The 16,449-nt window shown below is 26.3% G+C and overlaps 3 protein-coding genes across 5 annotated transcripts; 2 read left to right on the top strand and 1 right to left on the bottom strand.

Moving 5' to 3' along the window:
• Window positions 1–1,170: 1,170 nt before the first annotated feature.
• Window positions 1,171–2,303, top strand: LOC128959912 (transcription elongation factor S-II-like). Its single transcript, XM_054305947.1, has one exon. The coding sequence runs from the start codon at window positions 1,303–1,305 to the stop codon at window positions 2,200–2,202; it is 900 nt and encodes a 299-aa protein (XP_054161922.1). The 5' UTR covers window positions 1,171–1,302; the 3' UTR covers window positions 2,203–2,303.
• A 5,832-nt stretch (window positions 2,304–8,135) lies between these two features.
• LOC128959595 (mannose-P-dolichol utilization defect 1 protein-like) lies at window positions 8,136–9,324 on the bottom strand. The gene has a single exon (XM_054305589.1). The coding sequence runs from the start codon at window positions 8,962–8,964 to the stop codon at window positions 8,215–8,217; it is 750 nt and encodes a 249-aa protein (XP_054161564.1). The 5' UTR covers window positions 8,965–9,324; the 3' UTR covers window positions 8,136–8,214.
• A 63-nt stretch (window positions 9,325–9,387) lies between these two features.
• LOC128960662 (cAMP-regulated phosphoprotein 21-like) lies at window positions 9,388–13,717 on the top strand. Of its 3 annotated transcripts, none has more exons than XM_054306805.1 (10): window positions 9,388–9,586; window positions 9,885–9,945; window positions 10,020–10,401; window positions 10,465–10,593; window positions 10,660–10,773; window positions 10,845–10,944; window positions 11,009–12,277; window positions 12,341–12,459; window positions 12,515–12,757; window positions 12,815–13,717. In XM_054306805.1, the coding sequence occupies exons 3-10, from the start codon at window positions 10,153–10,155 to the stop codon at window positions 13,529–13,531; spliced, it is 2,940 nt and encodes a 979-aa protein (XP_054162780.1). In that variant the 5' UTR covers window positions 9,388–9,586; window positions 9,885–9,945; window positions 10,020–10,152; the 3' UTR covers window positions 13,532–13,717. The 3 variants fall into 3 exon arrangements, with proteins under 3 accessions (XP_054162780.1, XP_054162778.1, XP_054162779.1); XM_054306803.1 differs by having other exon boundaries at window positions 10,462–10,593; window positions 12,815–13,716; XM_054306804.1 differs by lacking the exon at window positions 9,388–9,586 and adding an exon at window positions 9,632–9,647 and having other exon boundaries at window positions 10,462–10,593; window positions 12,815–13,716.
• The last annotated feature ends 2,732 nt before the right edge of the window (window positions 13,718–16,449 follow it).

The following is a 16,449-nucleotide window of genomic DNA, read 5'->3' as shown; positions in this document are numbered from 1 at the left end:
TACTGTACAATACAGTAATTTTAACTTTTGACTGATTTTTTTTTATTTGCTATCGACTGTTCAACAAAAGCATACAGAATCAGCAAATAGTATTAAATAAAACTTTTATAATTTATATAAATTTACTGAAATAATACAGATATAAATTAGTGTATATTAGGTTAAAAATATTTTTTATTGCATTATTAATAGACTTTACGGCGCTATCAAAAGTATTGATTCAATTTAGAGATATCATAATATTTGACTAAAAATTAATTAAAACTAGCAATAAATTATTACTAAAATACTAAATCTAATATTTTTCACATTTACATAAAAATATTTCCATTTTAGTTTATTAATTAATCAAAAATATAATTGCAAACAAAAATGATCACAAATGACTTGCAAATTGCAACTCATAAAACAATTTTATATTAAATATATATATAAAAGGAATAGTTTTGATGATCTGAACCAAACATTTGTCAAAATCTCATTTATTTTTAATTTATTTCTTGTGGTTATTTCTAAAACTTTTATTAAAATATTTATTTAATAGTAATTTAAATAATTACTAATTAGTAATACTGTTTGTTTTAAATTAGAACTTCTAATCAAATATTTACAGTAAACCATAGTATTATAATATTAGTAATATATACAGTATTTGTAATATTTGAACGTATTATACATAATAAGTTAGTACTTATTTGTAGATGACTTTAGCCAATAACCCGATTCAACCTATTTATAATCTCTAATATAAAATTATATTATTTAATATATTATTGTTATCTAAATATTTATTATTATTTAGTTCTAAGTCAAATAAAAACTTTTCTAAACTTTTAAAATAAAATATAAATATTACCAATTTATAATAATTAAAATCTTAATAGTTTAATAGCTATAAATTATTAAGATTTTAATTATAGCCTATAATATATTCAAATAGCCATTTTGTATATAAAATGTAATGATCTTTACTTTGTATTGAATATTAAGTTTATAGTCATGTTTACAATGTCACTGTTGAAAACATTTTATCAATAACTTTAATAGCAGTACTTTAATAATGATTAATTGATTTTACATTATTTGTCTGATTATACAAATTCTATGGAATAACGAATATTAAGTTTCAAATTTAAGATTTAGTAATTGAACTATAGTTTTGAAATTTCTATGTATTATTATTATTGTAATGATAAGTGTATTACAATAAATAAAATTTATACACTATATGTACTTTTTAAAGTTATATACTTTAGTTAAATCTCTTGTTTAACAAATTTTGTGTAAGTTATTTACTTATTGATGACAATTAGCTATTTTTTAAATGCAAAAACAATGAGAAAACGAGAAACAAAACAATATTTAATTGAAATGAGCCGTAAATTGGAGACAATTGTCACAAATCGAGAGAAAGATTTGTCTATACAAGTGATTGATATTTTGAATGTCTTAAAATCATTAGAAGTGGACCCGCTTTTGATAAGAAATGCTAAAATAATTTTGACGGTTAATAATCTGAGAAAAACATTGACTGATGAAGATGTGGTAAAATTGTCAAAAAATTTGTTAATGAAGTGGAAAAAGTCGGTTATCGCTGAAAACCATATACTCAGAAATCTTATGAATCACTCAAATATTAGAAATGAAACTCAATTGCGAATGAAATTTAAGGATAAGTTGGAAGATATTCTCAAAAGTGGAACCACTGATGAAAATCGATTAAAAAGTCGTGATATGCTATTTAAAGCTCTGACGAGTGATGAAGAGATTAAAGAAGATCTTCTTAAAGTTGTCAAACTTGCAGCCGATATTGAAAAATGCATTTACAGAGAGTTTAATAATACGGACACTAAATATAAAATACGAATCAGAAGTCGTATCTCTAATATAAGTGATGAACAAAACGGTGAACTCAGACGCAAAATATTAAACGGAATCATTAAAGTGGAGGAAATATCGACAATGAGTGCGGAAGACATGGCTAACGATAAGATGAAACAATTGAGACAACAATTGCAAAAGGACTCAATTACAGCCAGTATTTTGCCCGAAGTGTTTGGCACTACAAGTGATTTATTGAAATGTCCGGAATGTAAGAAAAACAACTGTACCTACAATCAGGTGCAGATCGATAGGGCCGACGAACCCATGACTACATTATGTCTCTGTATTTCTTGTGGACACCGATGGAGATTTAATTGATCCAAATATAGTTTCAAAATTAATGGTAAAACATAATACCTGTAATTACGGTATTTATCAACAATATAATTATAATATTATAAATCATTGTAAATACTTTAAATATTAATCATATCATCCATTTTATAATATTATTATTTATTAAATTTTACAAATTTTAATACGTTATCTTATTATTAATTAGTTTTAAGTAGAAATATTACTGAATTTAATTTTTTTATTTATAATCATTAATAATTTTATTTAAAGTAAAAAAATTAATAATTATATTTAATTGTTATATAAATAGCATCTTATATGATATACTTAATGTACTCATAAAATTTATTTCATGAAATTGAATAAAAATATTTTTCAAATTACAATTATTATGATATATCATTAAATCAATATTAATAAGTTAAACAATTTATTTAGATTTAATAATTTAGATTTAATAATTTAGATTATATAATCAATTGACATTTATTAGTAAACATTTAAAAGTACTGTTGTTTTAATGAAATTAATGTAAATATTATTAATATATTTTATAATAAGCTAAAAATGAAAACATTGAAATAAAATATAATATTTAAACTAATATTCATAATAATTAGACAATTATAATAAATATTTTTCAAATCTTTATATTAATTTTAATAATTTTATGATATTATTTGGTATTTATAATGATTTATGTTTGTTATGACCATGCTCATTTTACACATTACCCCATTTGTTTCAATCATTAATTCATATACTATTTACACATATGTATAGTATATTAATATATAGAATTTGAAAGTACTGTGGATTTTATTTAATACAATTAAATTTTTAAATATTTATTAACACTTTTAATTTAAATTAAAATAAATAATACAACTAGAGATGGGTAAATAGAAATTTCTAATAAATTTCTCTAAGAAAATTTCTCATGAATAAATACATAATTATACTATCCGATCCCCATACTTATAACTATTGTAAATTACAATTTGTAATAAATTTATACATTCATAATAAATGATACATTTATACTCTACAGGTTTCCATGTAATTAATTATATATATATATATATATATTATATAAATAATTAATAAAATAATTATATTAAATTTATAATATAAAATTAATATAATTATCTAATGTAAAATTTTATTTATAATTTATTTATATTTTTAGTTTAGTGTAATTAATTGATTATTTTTTACTTAAGCATTAATTAAATTATTAATAATAATATTTATGTATTATTTATTATTATAATATATTTTAAAAGATAACAAATATGTGTAAAAAAAAATAGTATGGGATCCCTTTGATAGAAATTTCTTTTAGAAACTTTCTATAACTCTTTTTTGCCAAATCTAAATGCAATGCAACCTAAAATAAATTTTATCTGAAGATAATTCTTATTAATAATATCTATAATAAAATTGCTATTTTTAGAAGTAATTTCTTATAAATTTTAGCCGTATTTTACGAACACATAACTTAATTTAGATTTTACAGTCATATGAAATGAATTTCATTTTTATGATTGACTTTTGTTAACAATAATTGAAAATACTGTTTATTATTATTAATGACTAAAAATATCGTTTATTCAAAACTAATTAACAGATATTATTATCATAAGTGCTGACAAACTCATTAAAATAAATTAAAACAAAAAAAATAAGTATCATTTATACATTTGTACGGCACCAAATTTAAATTTATTAATTTTATTATTTAATCAAATATCTCAAAAAACTATTAGGTAATTATGATGTATTAATAAAATATAATAATAACCATAATATACCGATATTATCAAATAAATTAAAAACAGTTATAATTAGTATAGTATTTTAATTTTTACTTTCCAACGAAATTTTGTAACAATGAGTAACAAATAGATAAATACAGTTATATATAAATTATTTAACTAATTATATTAAATTAACAAAGATTTTTATAATTCTAATATATTATTAGTTTGAATACACATAAAATCAATTTATGAAACGAGTGAAAAAGTGAGTGCATAACTATTAGGTGACTAGAGTTAACAATGTGTGACATTAAGGCAAAAATTGTATATAATATGATTTATAGTCAAAATGATTTTCATAAATATTAACAAATGTTAATTATAATGGTATATAAACTTATTTATATTTACAACTATTTACAACACATTCAAACGAAATGTGTTAAAATTTATATAAGCCTTATTCTAAATTCTAATTTTTTAAATTTATTATTAGTATTGTAAATATAAATATAAATAAACTTATTGTATAATTACTGTAAATATTCAAAATTAGTTATTATTTTATATAATGCTAATAAAGTTAATATTTCGTATAAAATAAGACTAAATAGAAGAGCTCTCAATAGTATTTGAATCACAAACGGCTTCATTTGATTCTAGATTTGTCTGCAAATTCTGATCTTTATGTTTAAGCAGTTGTTGTTTGTTATCATTTAATTGTTGTTCTTTTTGTTTCTTTTCATTATCGGCCGCCTGTTTCAGAATAGATGCCACAGTTGGTGGATGCGATCGATTTGATCGACTGTAGTCTTTACGTCTTCGGCTTCGACCTAAAGGTTTACTCAATTCTTGAATTGCAGATCTTTGAGACAATGAAATAGCATTTGTTATATTAATGACATTTGGGAAGGCATTTGGTAGAGCTGTAAGACCGGTAGCGTTGGCAATGTGTGGAAACACTGCAGATTGTGGAGACATCGCATGATTTATAAGAACCTGATGTTCTTGTTGGGACATTAACTGAGGTATTATAAGAGTCGCAGCGGGAACTGACACTTCAGATGACTGATTTTGCTGTAATACAGTCACCGTATTAGCAGTTATTTGAGTTAATGGCACAGAATTAATAAACTGAAGAACTTGTGGAGCATTTGAATTAGTGCCTGAATTAATAATTTGTTGACTCATACCAACTGCTGGAATAACATCAGTAACTGAAGAAGTAACAGAAGTGACATTATTGGCGACAGAAAGCGGAGGCATAGGTGATATTGAGGTGTTTTGGGGTATAATTGATATATTATTTTGCGAATTACAGTGAGGACTGTCAAGAGGTGGTTGTAGTCCCGCGTGATATGTCGGGTTAATTGTTATACCCAATGGACTGGAATTAAAAGGAATACCACCAGAATTGGTTGAATTTGCTGAAGGGATCGGTATGTATGAGGATATGGATGCTATGTTCGAATTACATACAGTTTCTGAGGAGTGAAATGGATGGCTATATGCTTCAGTAGTAAATGCTTGCAATTGTGGCGATTGAATGATATTTACATTTTGATTATCATATGATATAATTTGTCCATAATTTGCAGGATTTTGTGGCGTTAAGTAAATGGATGTCTTATCGTTTGGTTGAACTGTTATCTGTGTTGAGTCACACAACGAGTAAACATCGATGTTGTCATTTTGGCCATAAAGACAAATTGAATTACTTGTTTGTGGTATATAATCACCGGACATCTGCACCGAGTAATGGTTCCCATTGTCGTTACCGACTGTCGGCTCAATATATGTTTGCTGGCATCCAATTATATCGGCATTTTCCAATGTGTCACCAAATTGGGTCATATTTGGCGATATTTGACAATATGACCGACCAATAATTGTCTCGCTTTTATCAATTGAATTATTTAGTTTAATAGACTTATCATTGGACTGAATGACAGAAACTGTATCAATGGATGTGTCATTTGTATACTTAATGACATTTAATTGACTTGAATTCGGGTTATGATAGACAACATTGTTGACCACCTTTTGGACGTTAATGTCTTGCTGTGCGCTTTGTTCAGACTTTGAATGTTTTGGATCCTTAGTTGATACCAATTCTTTGTTAGAGTTGTGGTCTTCATTATTATCGGGTTTTTGTTGATTCTGACATTGATTATGGTTTTGGTTGAATTGTTCAGCAATTAGTTGTTGTTCTTTATAAGTGGCAAAAGCGATGATTTTTCTCTTGTGATTACATAACTTATTTTGATTACTATTTTTAGCCACTTCTACATCATATGGTCGAGAAGTGACCATTGAATCGAAATTAAAAGTTTTTGATATCTGAAGAGGACATTCAAGACCACACTTACACGTGCCGTTACTTTGCAAATATTTGGACACTTCATCCAATGACTTAAAACAACAGTTGGTTGGGCTGTAGTAAGAAATTTGGCCATCAATTAGCTCTCGTCTCCAACCAAATGGTATTTCAACGAATTGAGGATTAGATCCAATGGAAGGACTGCTTGTAAGACTTGAAGGCATACAAGTGGATGATATCTGACACGAATAGTTACCACAAATTGATTTGTTGACACTTTTCGTGTCATTATTAGAGATATCTTCAGCAAAATCTGAACAGTTTGTCTCAACTATGGGAAGAGCAGTGATAGCTATTTCTGAGCCATAATTTGGGAAACTTTTGATGTTTAATGTCTTGGATTCACCACTAATGGACTTTGCATGCGATTCATGGGAACCACTGGATTGGACACAAGTGCTCATAATTTTGATAATTCACACTTCATTGCCATTCAATGCAGTCATCAGTGGTATAATTGTCACACTTATTGGTTGAAAACATTTAAATCATAATTGACTGCAATATGTTTTGTCACAACAAATGATATTTTTCATGACTATTGTCAACAAACGGGTAAACATGTGATCAGTAAATGAAATGATAATTAACTAAAATAATTGAAATATTTATTATTTGTTTGACATTTAAGTTATTTAAACGCTATTACATAACATGTCATATATTTATTAATATTAATAATGTATTCAATTATTTATCAATAATCAGGTCATCATTGGTTACCATATACTCAATACAATTATTGTATTATTATTTATTGTATAATAGCTGTTATTATATGTATTAATACTGTAATATGTTTAGCGCTATTAAATCGATACATAAATTACATGAAATACATAACTCTATTGCAATCCCTGTAGTTGTCTAACACTAACCCCTTTGTGTATTATATCATATCGACCATCGATTGCTATCATATCGATAATACAGGTATTAATATTAATAAAGTATAAACTATATATACAGTATAACACTCGTTAATAATGTTCATTATTTTTATATATCATTTTAAACACATATCGACAATATATTATTATTATTTCAAAATAAATTAAATTCAAAATAAATAACAAAAAAATAAATAATTAAAAAAATATAATATAATAAAAGCAATAAATTTGTTGAAACAAAACCATATAATAGACTTAAGTGTATGTGAATGTTGTGTCACGTGATATATAGTTTGAGTGCTTACGTGTAAAACACAACACATTTCAACTCAATTGCCATCAATTGCTTTGCTTTTCTTTACCACACATTTAGTCTTATATATCATTGACTATAACGACAAAGACATGGATCAAGTGATGTCATTTGTAGAGCCCGGCAGACAATTTGCCAAAGACTCGATCCGTTTGGTTAAGCGCTGCACAAAACCCGACAGAAAAGGTAAACGAAGAATGAATGCATTTGTTGTGATTGATATCATCTGATTTACCACTGATTATAGAGTTTCAGAAGATAGCGATGGCCACAGCTATTGGTTTTGCTATTATGGGATTCATTGGTTTCTTCGTTAAGTTGATCCACATTCCCATTAATAACATTATTGTGTATGAAATTTGATCATTAATTTTATTACTTTATTATTAATACATATTTCTCTTAAATTAGTGGCTCTTAAATGGATTTCATAAAAAAGATTTTATTATTTTATGTCTAAGAATAAAGTTTGAGATTTTTTGTCACATATTTATTGGTTTTATTTTATTGTTAAAATTAATTCCTATTTGAATATTATTTTTGAAAAAATATAAAATACAAACTTAAAAGTTATATATAAATTAATATACTGTAGTATTATATTACCGGTAAATATAATGTAATAAATTATATAACTATGAAATAACTTATAATATGACAAAAATATTTGTTTACATATTATATCTAAATCTTCTTTTTCTCTAAAGTCTTCCTTTGGATGAATTCGTTTGTTTTGTTCCAATAATAGATTATTTGTGTCAATAGTATAAAGTTTGCAATCGATGCGACCGTAAAGGTTATGACCACTAATTGATCGCCAGTTTCTTGTATTGAAGTAAATATTCGAGCGAATGAACCCAAGAATAGAAGTGTCGCAGATATGGCAGACAACTGTCCAGTGTTTCCGTTACTATAATTGATAAACGCCTGAAACATTTTGCCCGAAATGGCCAGCGGGAGGTTTGCCGCTTGTAGTGACCATAAAATCGATAGTGGAGTTAATCCACTCATAAGAACATATGTTAAACCCATATAAATCGTCACAAATGTAAAGGCTTTGACCAGATTTTGTTGGTATTTAAGTACAAGATATGCGATGCCAGTGGTGACCAACATTAGGAATAGACATTCACCCCAAGCACTGAATGGAAAGTTATTAGCGAAGGCATAGGAGGCCGAAAAAGTCATGGCCAACAACTCCAATACAACACCAATCAAACTGATCCCTTCACCACTTCTGGCACTCCATATCTTCAAAAATTGTGGTAACTTTACGAGTGTTGATCCGGCAATTATACCGTAACCTAAACTCTTGGACACTAAGACACTAATACATTGTTTGGTGAACAACAAGTCGGTCAACACTTCATGACAACACTGTTTCGGGTAAAGCAATGAACATAACTCTACTAATTGTGATTCACTTGAATTCATGGCTAAAGTGATTTCAGTGAATTCAGTGATCAAAAGATATTAATCACTAAATTTGGATCAATTGGTGATTATCTTAACTAATGATAACTTCAAGTCTTATTCAAGTTATTAATCTCTTTATAACTGCTGTATAGTCACGTGATTGAAATTATAGGGATCACTACGGCTTTCATGTCTCGCTTTGCGGTAATTAATGATTAATATTTGTCAATATTTGTAATAATTGTAAATAAAGTTCTGTTAAGAGAATCAATAATAATATAACATTAATTCAATTGTATTTGCAATTGTAACTCAATTTGTGTCCAATTGTGACCATTTGTCAACATTTGTCAACATTTGTTAATATATCAAACATTTCAAACTGCTATGTATTGGTGTAGACCTCTATATTATGTATACTTCCCATTGGACGTCATGTCCTCTCGAATGAGTGTTTGCAATGTTGAGTCAATTGTATGTATTGTATGTATTGTTGTATTAATATTAGTATTACTGATATTAATAGTCATTATCTATAGTATAGTATTGAATCAAATGTATTGAATTGATGTGAAAAATGCCGAAATCAATGAATATTAGACTAATTGTGTAAATCTAGTGATTATTAACTTAAGTTATGGTAAGTGTGTGTCAGTGTTGACACTATTGAGACATTGGTTTGAATGTAATACGAGGTCATTGTTAGTGTATATCTATTACTATTAATATATATATGATATATAGAGACACACAATGAATCTATCAATGATTTGATGTTAAATATTAATATATATTTAATATTACTGTATATATGATATGATATGATATAAATATATTGTATTTAATACAACATTCATATGATTATCATTGAAGCCATAATTGTATTGATTTGATTACATATCATATATGATATAATTGTTTTGTTTTGATATCAATAGATATGTACACAAAATGGATGTCATGATAAAGACATAGATGACTGATATATTAGTGATTAACGTGAGATCCATACCATTGATATACCTCATGATTGGAGTCATATGTTGTCACTAAAAGATTTCATATAATCATAGGTCTACTGTTTGACACTTTGACACAAGTGTTTGGATTTGCAATTGATTTCATTCAAGAATCGGCTCCAAAAGACGCCAACTCTTGCAAGATTAAGATCAAGATAAGACGAAAGAAACGATTGACTGATTTATAATGAATAGCAGCGGCAGACGTTTTAATGGCTATAATAAGAACTCGAAGAAGAGTCAATCGAGTGATCAAAAGAACTTAAGACGACTTTCAAAACAAGAAGAGATTGATCTAACTGTTGAAGGCATTGATATTAAAGATGAGATAACTAATTGCAACGACAACAGCATTAGTGTTAATAATTGTGAACCATCTGTGGCGCCAACCATTCATGTCAATACAGTTGAAGACAAATATGATAATATGGTTTTGGTATGTCTTTGATGTTAGAAATATTATAATTGAAGTTATTATATGATATTTTATTATTAGAAGGAAACTGAAGTAAATCATGATATAGACAACAATAGCTCTCAAACTATGCATAAATCAGATTCACGACAATCATTGAATACTAAACAAGCGATTAATCTCTCAACAAATGAGAGCATTAAAGAGAGAAAGGTATTAATATTGTATTGAAAAATGTGTAATTATATGTAAAAATTTAATAATCATTATAATTAATAGAGAGGAAAACATTTAGCTCGCGCTGAGGCTCTTCGTGATACCAGTGCTTCCCCTCCACCGACAACACAGTGTTCAGATGGCGAAGAAAAGAATTGTCATTCTTCAAGCTCTCAAGTATTACTTGAATTATAGTTAAATACTTTCGATTTTAGTTATTATAAATAAATTGATTTAATTATGTTTAGTCACAAACGAATTCTGTCAGTCAAAACAATAAGAATAAAATGAAAATTAAGGGAAACTCTTCCGGTAGTCTCGATAGGACTTCACCAACACTTTCTAGAGGTTTGTTATTTTTACTATAATGTTATTGCATTGTTTCACTTGATATTTACTCTAATTATTATAGATTCGAGTACTGAAAACTTTTCTGATTTGAACGGTACTGATGTCCAACAGTTTTTGATGGAAACATTGCAGAAGAATAAGAAGGATAGAGTTTTTTTGCTTAAGATTGAACAAGAGTTAAGTTCATTAGTAAAGGACTCACCAAAAAATAGCTATAAGTTTCAACAAATGACTTCATATAACCGAATGCTTGTCCACAGAGTGGCCGCACTTTTTGGTTTTGATCATAACGTTGATGTTCTCGGAATGTCTGTTATCGTCAATAAATCTAAAAGTACACGAATTCCTGAATTTAAATTTAAAGATTATATCAAAGAAGATTCACTAACAGAACCCAAGAAATTGATTCTTAAGCGCGATTCTGCTTCACTCGATGATGGAAGTAACGGCTCGAATGTCAGTTTTGATGGCAAAGAAAAAAGTCCCGACAGAAGCCTTAATGATAACAATAGAAATAAGTCTTTTGAGGAAAGAGAAGAGCGGTATGAGAAGGCCAGGGCTCGCATCTTCAATCAGGGCTCGTCTTCATCCGATTCTAATGATAACATTAGTACAGCGACTGATAACATCAAATTGAATTCAAACAATCATTTAGCTGAAGAAAAGAGTTCTAGTCTTCAATGCAGTCAAACAGTTGACGATTCACTTATTAAATCTAATAACTCTACCAATTGTACCGAATTGTGTGACACTAATAATCCCAACGATACAAAACCTAATCAATATTCGACACAAAACTCTTCATTTGATTCAACTAATGCTTCAAAATCTGTTTCAGGAAAATCTAATTTAGAAGTTGAGAGCCAAGCGTTAGACAAAAATAAAACAAACAATTATTCGAAGAATAGACCCGCCGTTACCAAAGCAAGTAGTTTTGGTGGAATCTCAAGAAGTAATGATAATAATCATTATAACAGTACTCAAACACATTTGTTGAAATCTGGATCTTTAATTACCACTCACCACAATGCTAACCATTCAGTTAATGTTTCTAACCGTTCAAATACACCAAAGAATAATACGAAGACAGACAATGGCCGCCAAATGAATAATACGATTCATCATTCAGAGCAAAGATATTACAATTCTCAACAGACATCCCATACGTCTAATACTAGTCATTACAATCGACACAATAATTGGCACCAAAATTCTCATTCAAGAAATAACAATAGGATGACATCAATTGGTGGTAATGCGTCGGGTATTCAATGGTCTCAAATGGTTAATCAAAATTATCCGCATATGCTTTTACAACAACAACAAAATGGTAAAACAATTACTTCTATTAATAATTATCATAATTATAAACTGTATAATTATTTTTTTAAAGACCCAAACGCTGCTATCAAAGACATACAATTTCTACAACACGGACAGCAGTTATTTATGACTTCCAATACTAATTATGGACAACAATCGGTTAATAACGAACCGCAGCAACTTATGAATGTAAGAATTGCATATAAAAATAAACAGAAAATTAAATGTTAATATATTTTGAAAGCATCAACCAATACGGTTACCTGTAATGTATTCAAATCCAAACGCACCGCAAATGCCATCAAACTTGACATCGTTTGGACCGTTACTCAACAATTCAATTTCACACCAATCTATAGCTAATCCGATGAATTCTCTTTCGTTTCCAATACAATCGACTTCTAATGGGATTAATTTTTCAAACAATCAACCGCCTAATAATACATTGATACCCACATCACTTAATCCAAACTATCGGAATCCAATGGTAATTGAGTTAATTATATTTAATAAGCAATTTATATGATTGTTATTTAACTTATAGGTACCCTCTAATGTTGGTAATGTCGGTACTTTATGGATTGTAGGCAATGGGATGCATCCACAGTCAACATCACCTATGATGGCTTGTCCTCCACCTGCAAACACTCCTCCGAGTGCACCAATAGTTTCAAATATAGCACCGTTTGTAGGGGTGTCATATCAGCAACAATACAGACCTCCGATGAACACGAATATAGCGATTAACCCGAATTTGCCTCTAAATGCAGCTCAGAATAGGCCAACGGCTCCTTTGCTCAAAAACCAACCAATGATGACAACTCATGCCAATCCTCATCGTATTATTTCTTCAAATGGAAACCATTATATACATCAATCAGTGCCAGAAATGGTTGATATGAATAGTTTAATAAATCATAACAATTATGCCAATAGAGGCACTATTGTGCCACAAGTTAATCAAATGAGACGAATGCCACTTAATAGCAATCAAGCACTTGATGTTCGGCTTATGGCTCCCCAAACACCCGCTCCATACTTACTCCCAACACCTCAAAGACATACCTATATTCCAGTGTCTAACACGATGTCAGGTACTCCCAGACAAACGTATGATAAATATACAAATAATAGTAACCAACGCGGAAAAGCTGTATATAAAAACAAGTCTTATAGATATAACACAAACAAGAGTTCAGTAGTAGTGGTCAATAATGTCAATGCAAACTCCTATTCCCACTCTAATTATTCAAACACTTAGCAATTGTTTACTTTTTAGCATTATTTTAGCTAATTATCTAAAATTACTAAATAAATTTTATTACAATTAAATGTTTTGTACAGTTTATTAATAAAGTTATTAAATTGTTAATTATTTCACACAAAATTTATTGAGAATTCTTATACTTATTATAAAACAATCATTGATTATAAGACAGACTTAAACACCGATTGATTATTATATAATTTAATTTATATACGTTTGTCTAATTTTATTGAATCAAATAATAATTTGATTTTCTATATTTTTGAGTCGTTTATTGTTAAAAATTATTTGTTTAATTTATAAATATTTTAAGTACATTTAGTTTCAAATTAACAGTAAACATGTTTACATTATTTATAAATTGTATTTTAAAACAAATTTGTATTATTTATTTGATTTAAATATATTTTTATTTTATTGATTTTTTTATATTTGAAAAATTTTGAAATTGAGTTCTAAGCCATTAATTAACACAATTTCTATGATTTGAAGGCATTATCTTTAAATTAATCGGTAAAGTATTGATGAAAACTATGGTTTGTATGTTAAAAATCTTTTATTTGTTAACATTTGTCTGTCTCATCATTTTGTCATTTTATTTCATCGTTATAATAGCAAACTTAATCACTTAGATTAAGAAATTAATACAAAGTAAGTAAAACATATAGTTCTCAATATTTAGGATTACTTAATAAAATAATAATTATTAAATACTTTATATAAAATTCAATTATTAATTAAAATTCAGTTATAATTAAAACACTTAAAATAAATGTCTAATTTTGCCACTAAATACTTTTATAAATGATTTTTATAAATTGATATAAAGGTTTTGAGATTTTCATTTTGTTATTATTTTTCTTTATAATTAATCATAATTTAAAAGTTATTTTACTAACGATTATTCAAAGTCGATAAATATAAATGTTTTGTTATATACTGTACAATATATTACTAACTGATATTTAATCGATAATATATGGAATTCTAAGTAAATAACTATTTGTGTTTATATCGGACTATAGTTTAATATATATATTATTCAATCAAATCACAAAATTTTTATTATTCTCAACACATTTTATATCACCAATAAATAACTATTTGAGTCTTTAATAACTGTATTAACTATTCAATAACTATATAATTTAGTATACTTACTATAATTCTTTTAATTTATAAAATTTTAACTCAAAAATTTTGATTTTTCTTATTTTAGTAAATATTAATTTTTAATGATTTATTAATATTTGTATTGTTAATACTGTAGTTGATTGTATTAATGTTTGTTTAGATAACTTGTAAATTATATATTGAAACTAAAATAATTTTATTATTATATAAAAGTATATAAAGTGATACACAAATTAGTTTTAATGAAAAAACTTTGAGTAAATGTATATTTATTCAGATAAATACTAATTTTAAAACTAATAAATATAATTATTTAAAATATCTTTTATTATAAAATTATAATCTTTTATAATATTATTATAAATAACATTTTAAGTAACTATTTGTTAGTTTTATTAACTGCGATATACTATTACTGTAGACTATTTTATAGCACATTTTAGCACATTTTATTTTTTTTCACTAATTATATTTTTAAGGTTAATTTATATAGATGATTTTAGATCTTATAACAAATTTATTTTATAAGATACTGTAAATATCTATTATTAAATTTATTTATAACATTAATTTATATAATAATTATTGTTATATATATACTGTTGTACTGTACTGTAGGTGCAATTATCTGGTCAATCATACAAGTAAATAAAAAATGACCAAGTTCAAATATATTCATAATACAATTGTCTATAACATTACAATTATTTGTCATTTTTATAAATGATATAAAATATTGTTTACTAGATATTCAAATAAATCGACAGTCAATGAGAATGATTTAAGATATATTCATATTTTGTATATTAAGTTAATAAAGAAAATCTATAGAAATTTATTAAAGAATTTTTATTAAAGAAATAAGTTGAACGCATTATACAAATATTATAATTGTAAAAATTACATTTAAGTCAGGGTTGCTAAAGGGGGGGGGGGGGGGGGTAGGGGGTAGGGGTAAGATCTCTTACATGTTACATATGTATAATACCAGAGTTAAGTAAGGGGGTAAAGCCAAAATACCCCCCTAAGATCGAGATTTTGTGATTTTACCCCCCCAGACTTTTTTGACTAAATTGGAAATTTTTTCGCTTAAAAACGATTAGAAATGACCCCCCCTTAAAATTTCAGCGCCGAATTTTTTTTTGAAGTTTATTAAAATTTTAATTTTAATTGATACTATTTTAGTAAATGTTATTGTTTTTAAAATTTATATAAATCTAATAGTTAATTAAAAATAAGTAAAATAGTTAAAATCACGTTAAAACTCGTAATAACATTATTTTAATTAAAATATTCAACTAAAAAAATAATAATTACCTATTTGTCAAAAGACAGTAATCATATTACAATTTAAATAGAAGTTTAAGATAAATAAAGTTAGTAAAACAATAAATACTTATAATATAGTTTTATTAATAATTTTTAAAATTAAATAATTAAAAAGTATTTTCAATTTTATAATTTTTATAACTAAAACTTTAACAAAAATTAAGTTAAATAATTAGTAGTCAATTTTTATATACAAATAACATTAAAAAAATAAAATTATGTACCTATAAACTATAAACATTAATTATTTAATTATTATTTATATAATTAATTATATTAAGTTATAAATTATTAAAATATTAAAAATAACTCATAGTTACTCTTAATTAACTGAGTAAATATTAAATACAATATATCAAAATTTTGATTATCATTTAATGATTACCACAATTACATAACTTTAATAATCATTAGTAAACTGTAATAATTTTTAACTCATACTCTTTAAG

This window comes from Oppia nitens, unplaced genomic scaffold (genome assembly GCF_028296485.1).
Source record: "Oppia nitens isolate AA-2021 unplaced genomic scaffold, nextdenovo-longstitch-racon4-pilon3 scaffold4_pilon_pilon_pilon, whole genome shotgun sequence".
NCBI classification, from domain to species: domain Eukaryota; kingdom Metazoa; phylum Arthropoda; class Arachnida; order Sarcoptiformes; family Oppiidae; genus Oppia; species Oppia nitens.
The sequence above is the reverse complement of the archived record's forward strand: the minus strand, read 5'-3'. Positions and strand labels throughout refer to the sequence as shown.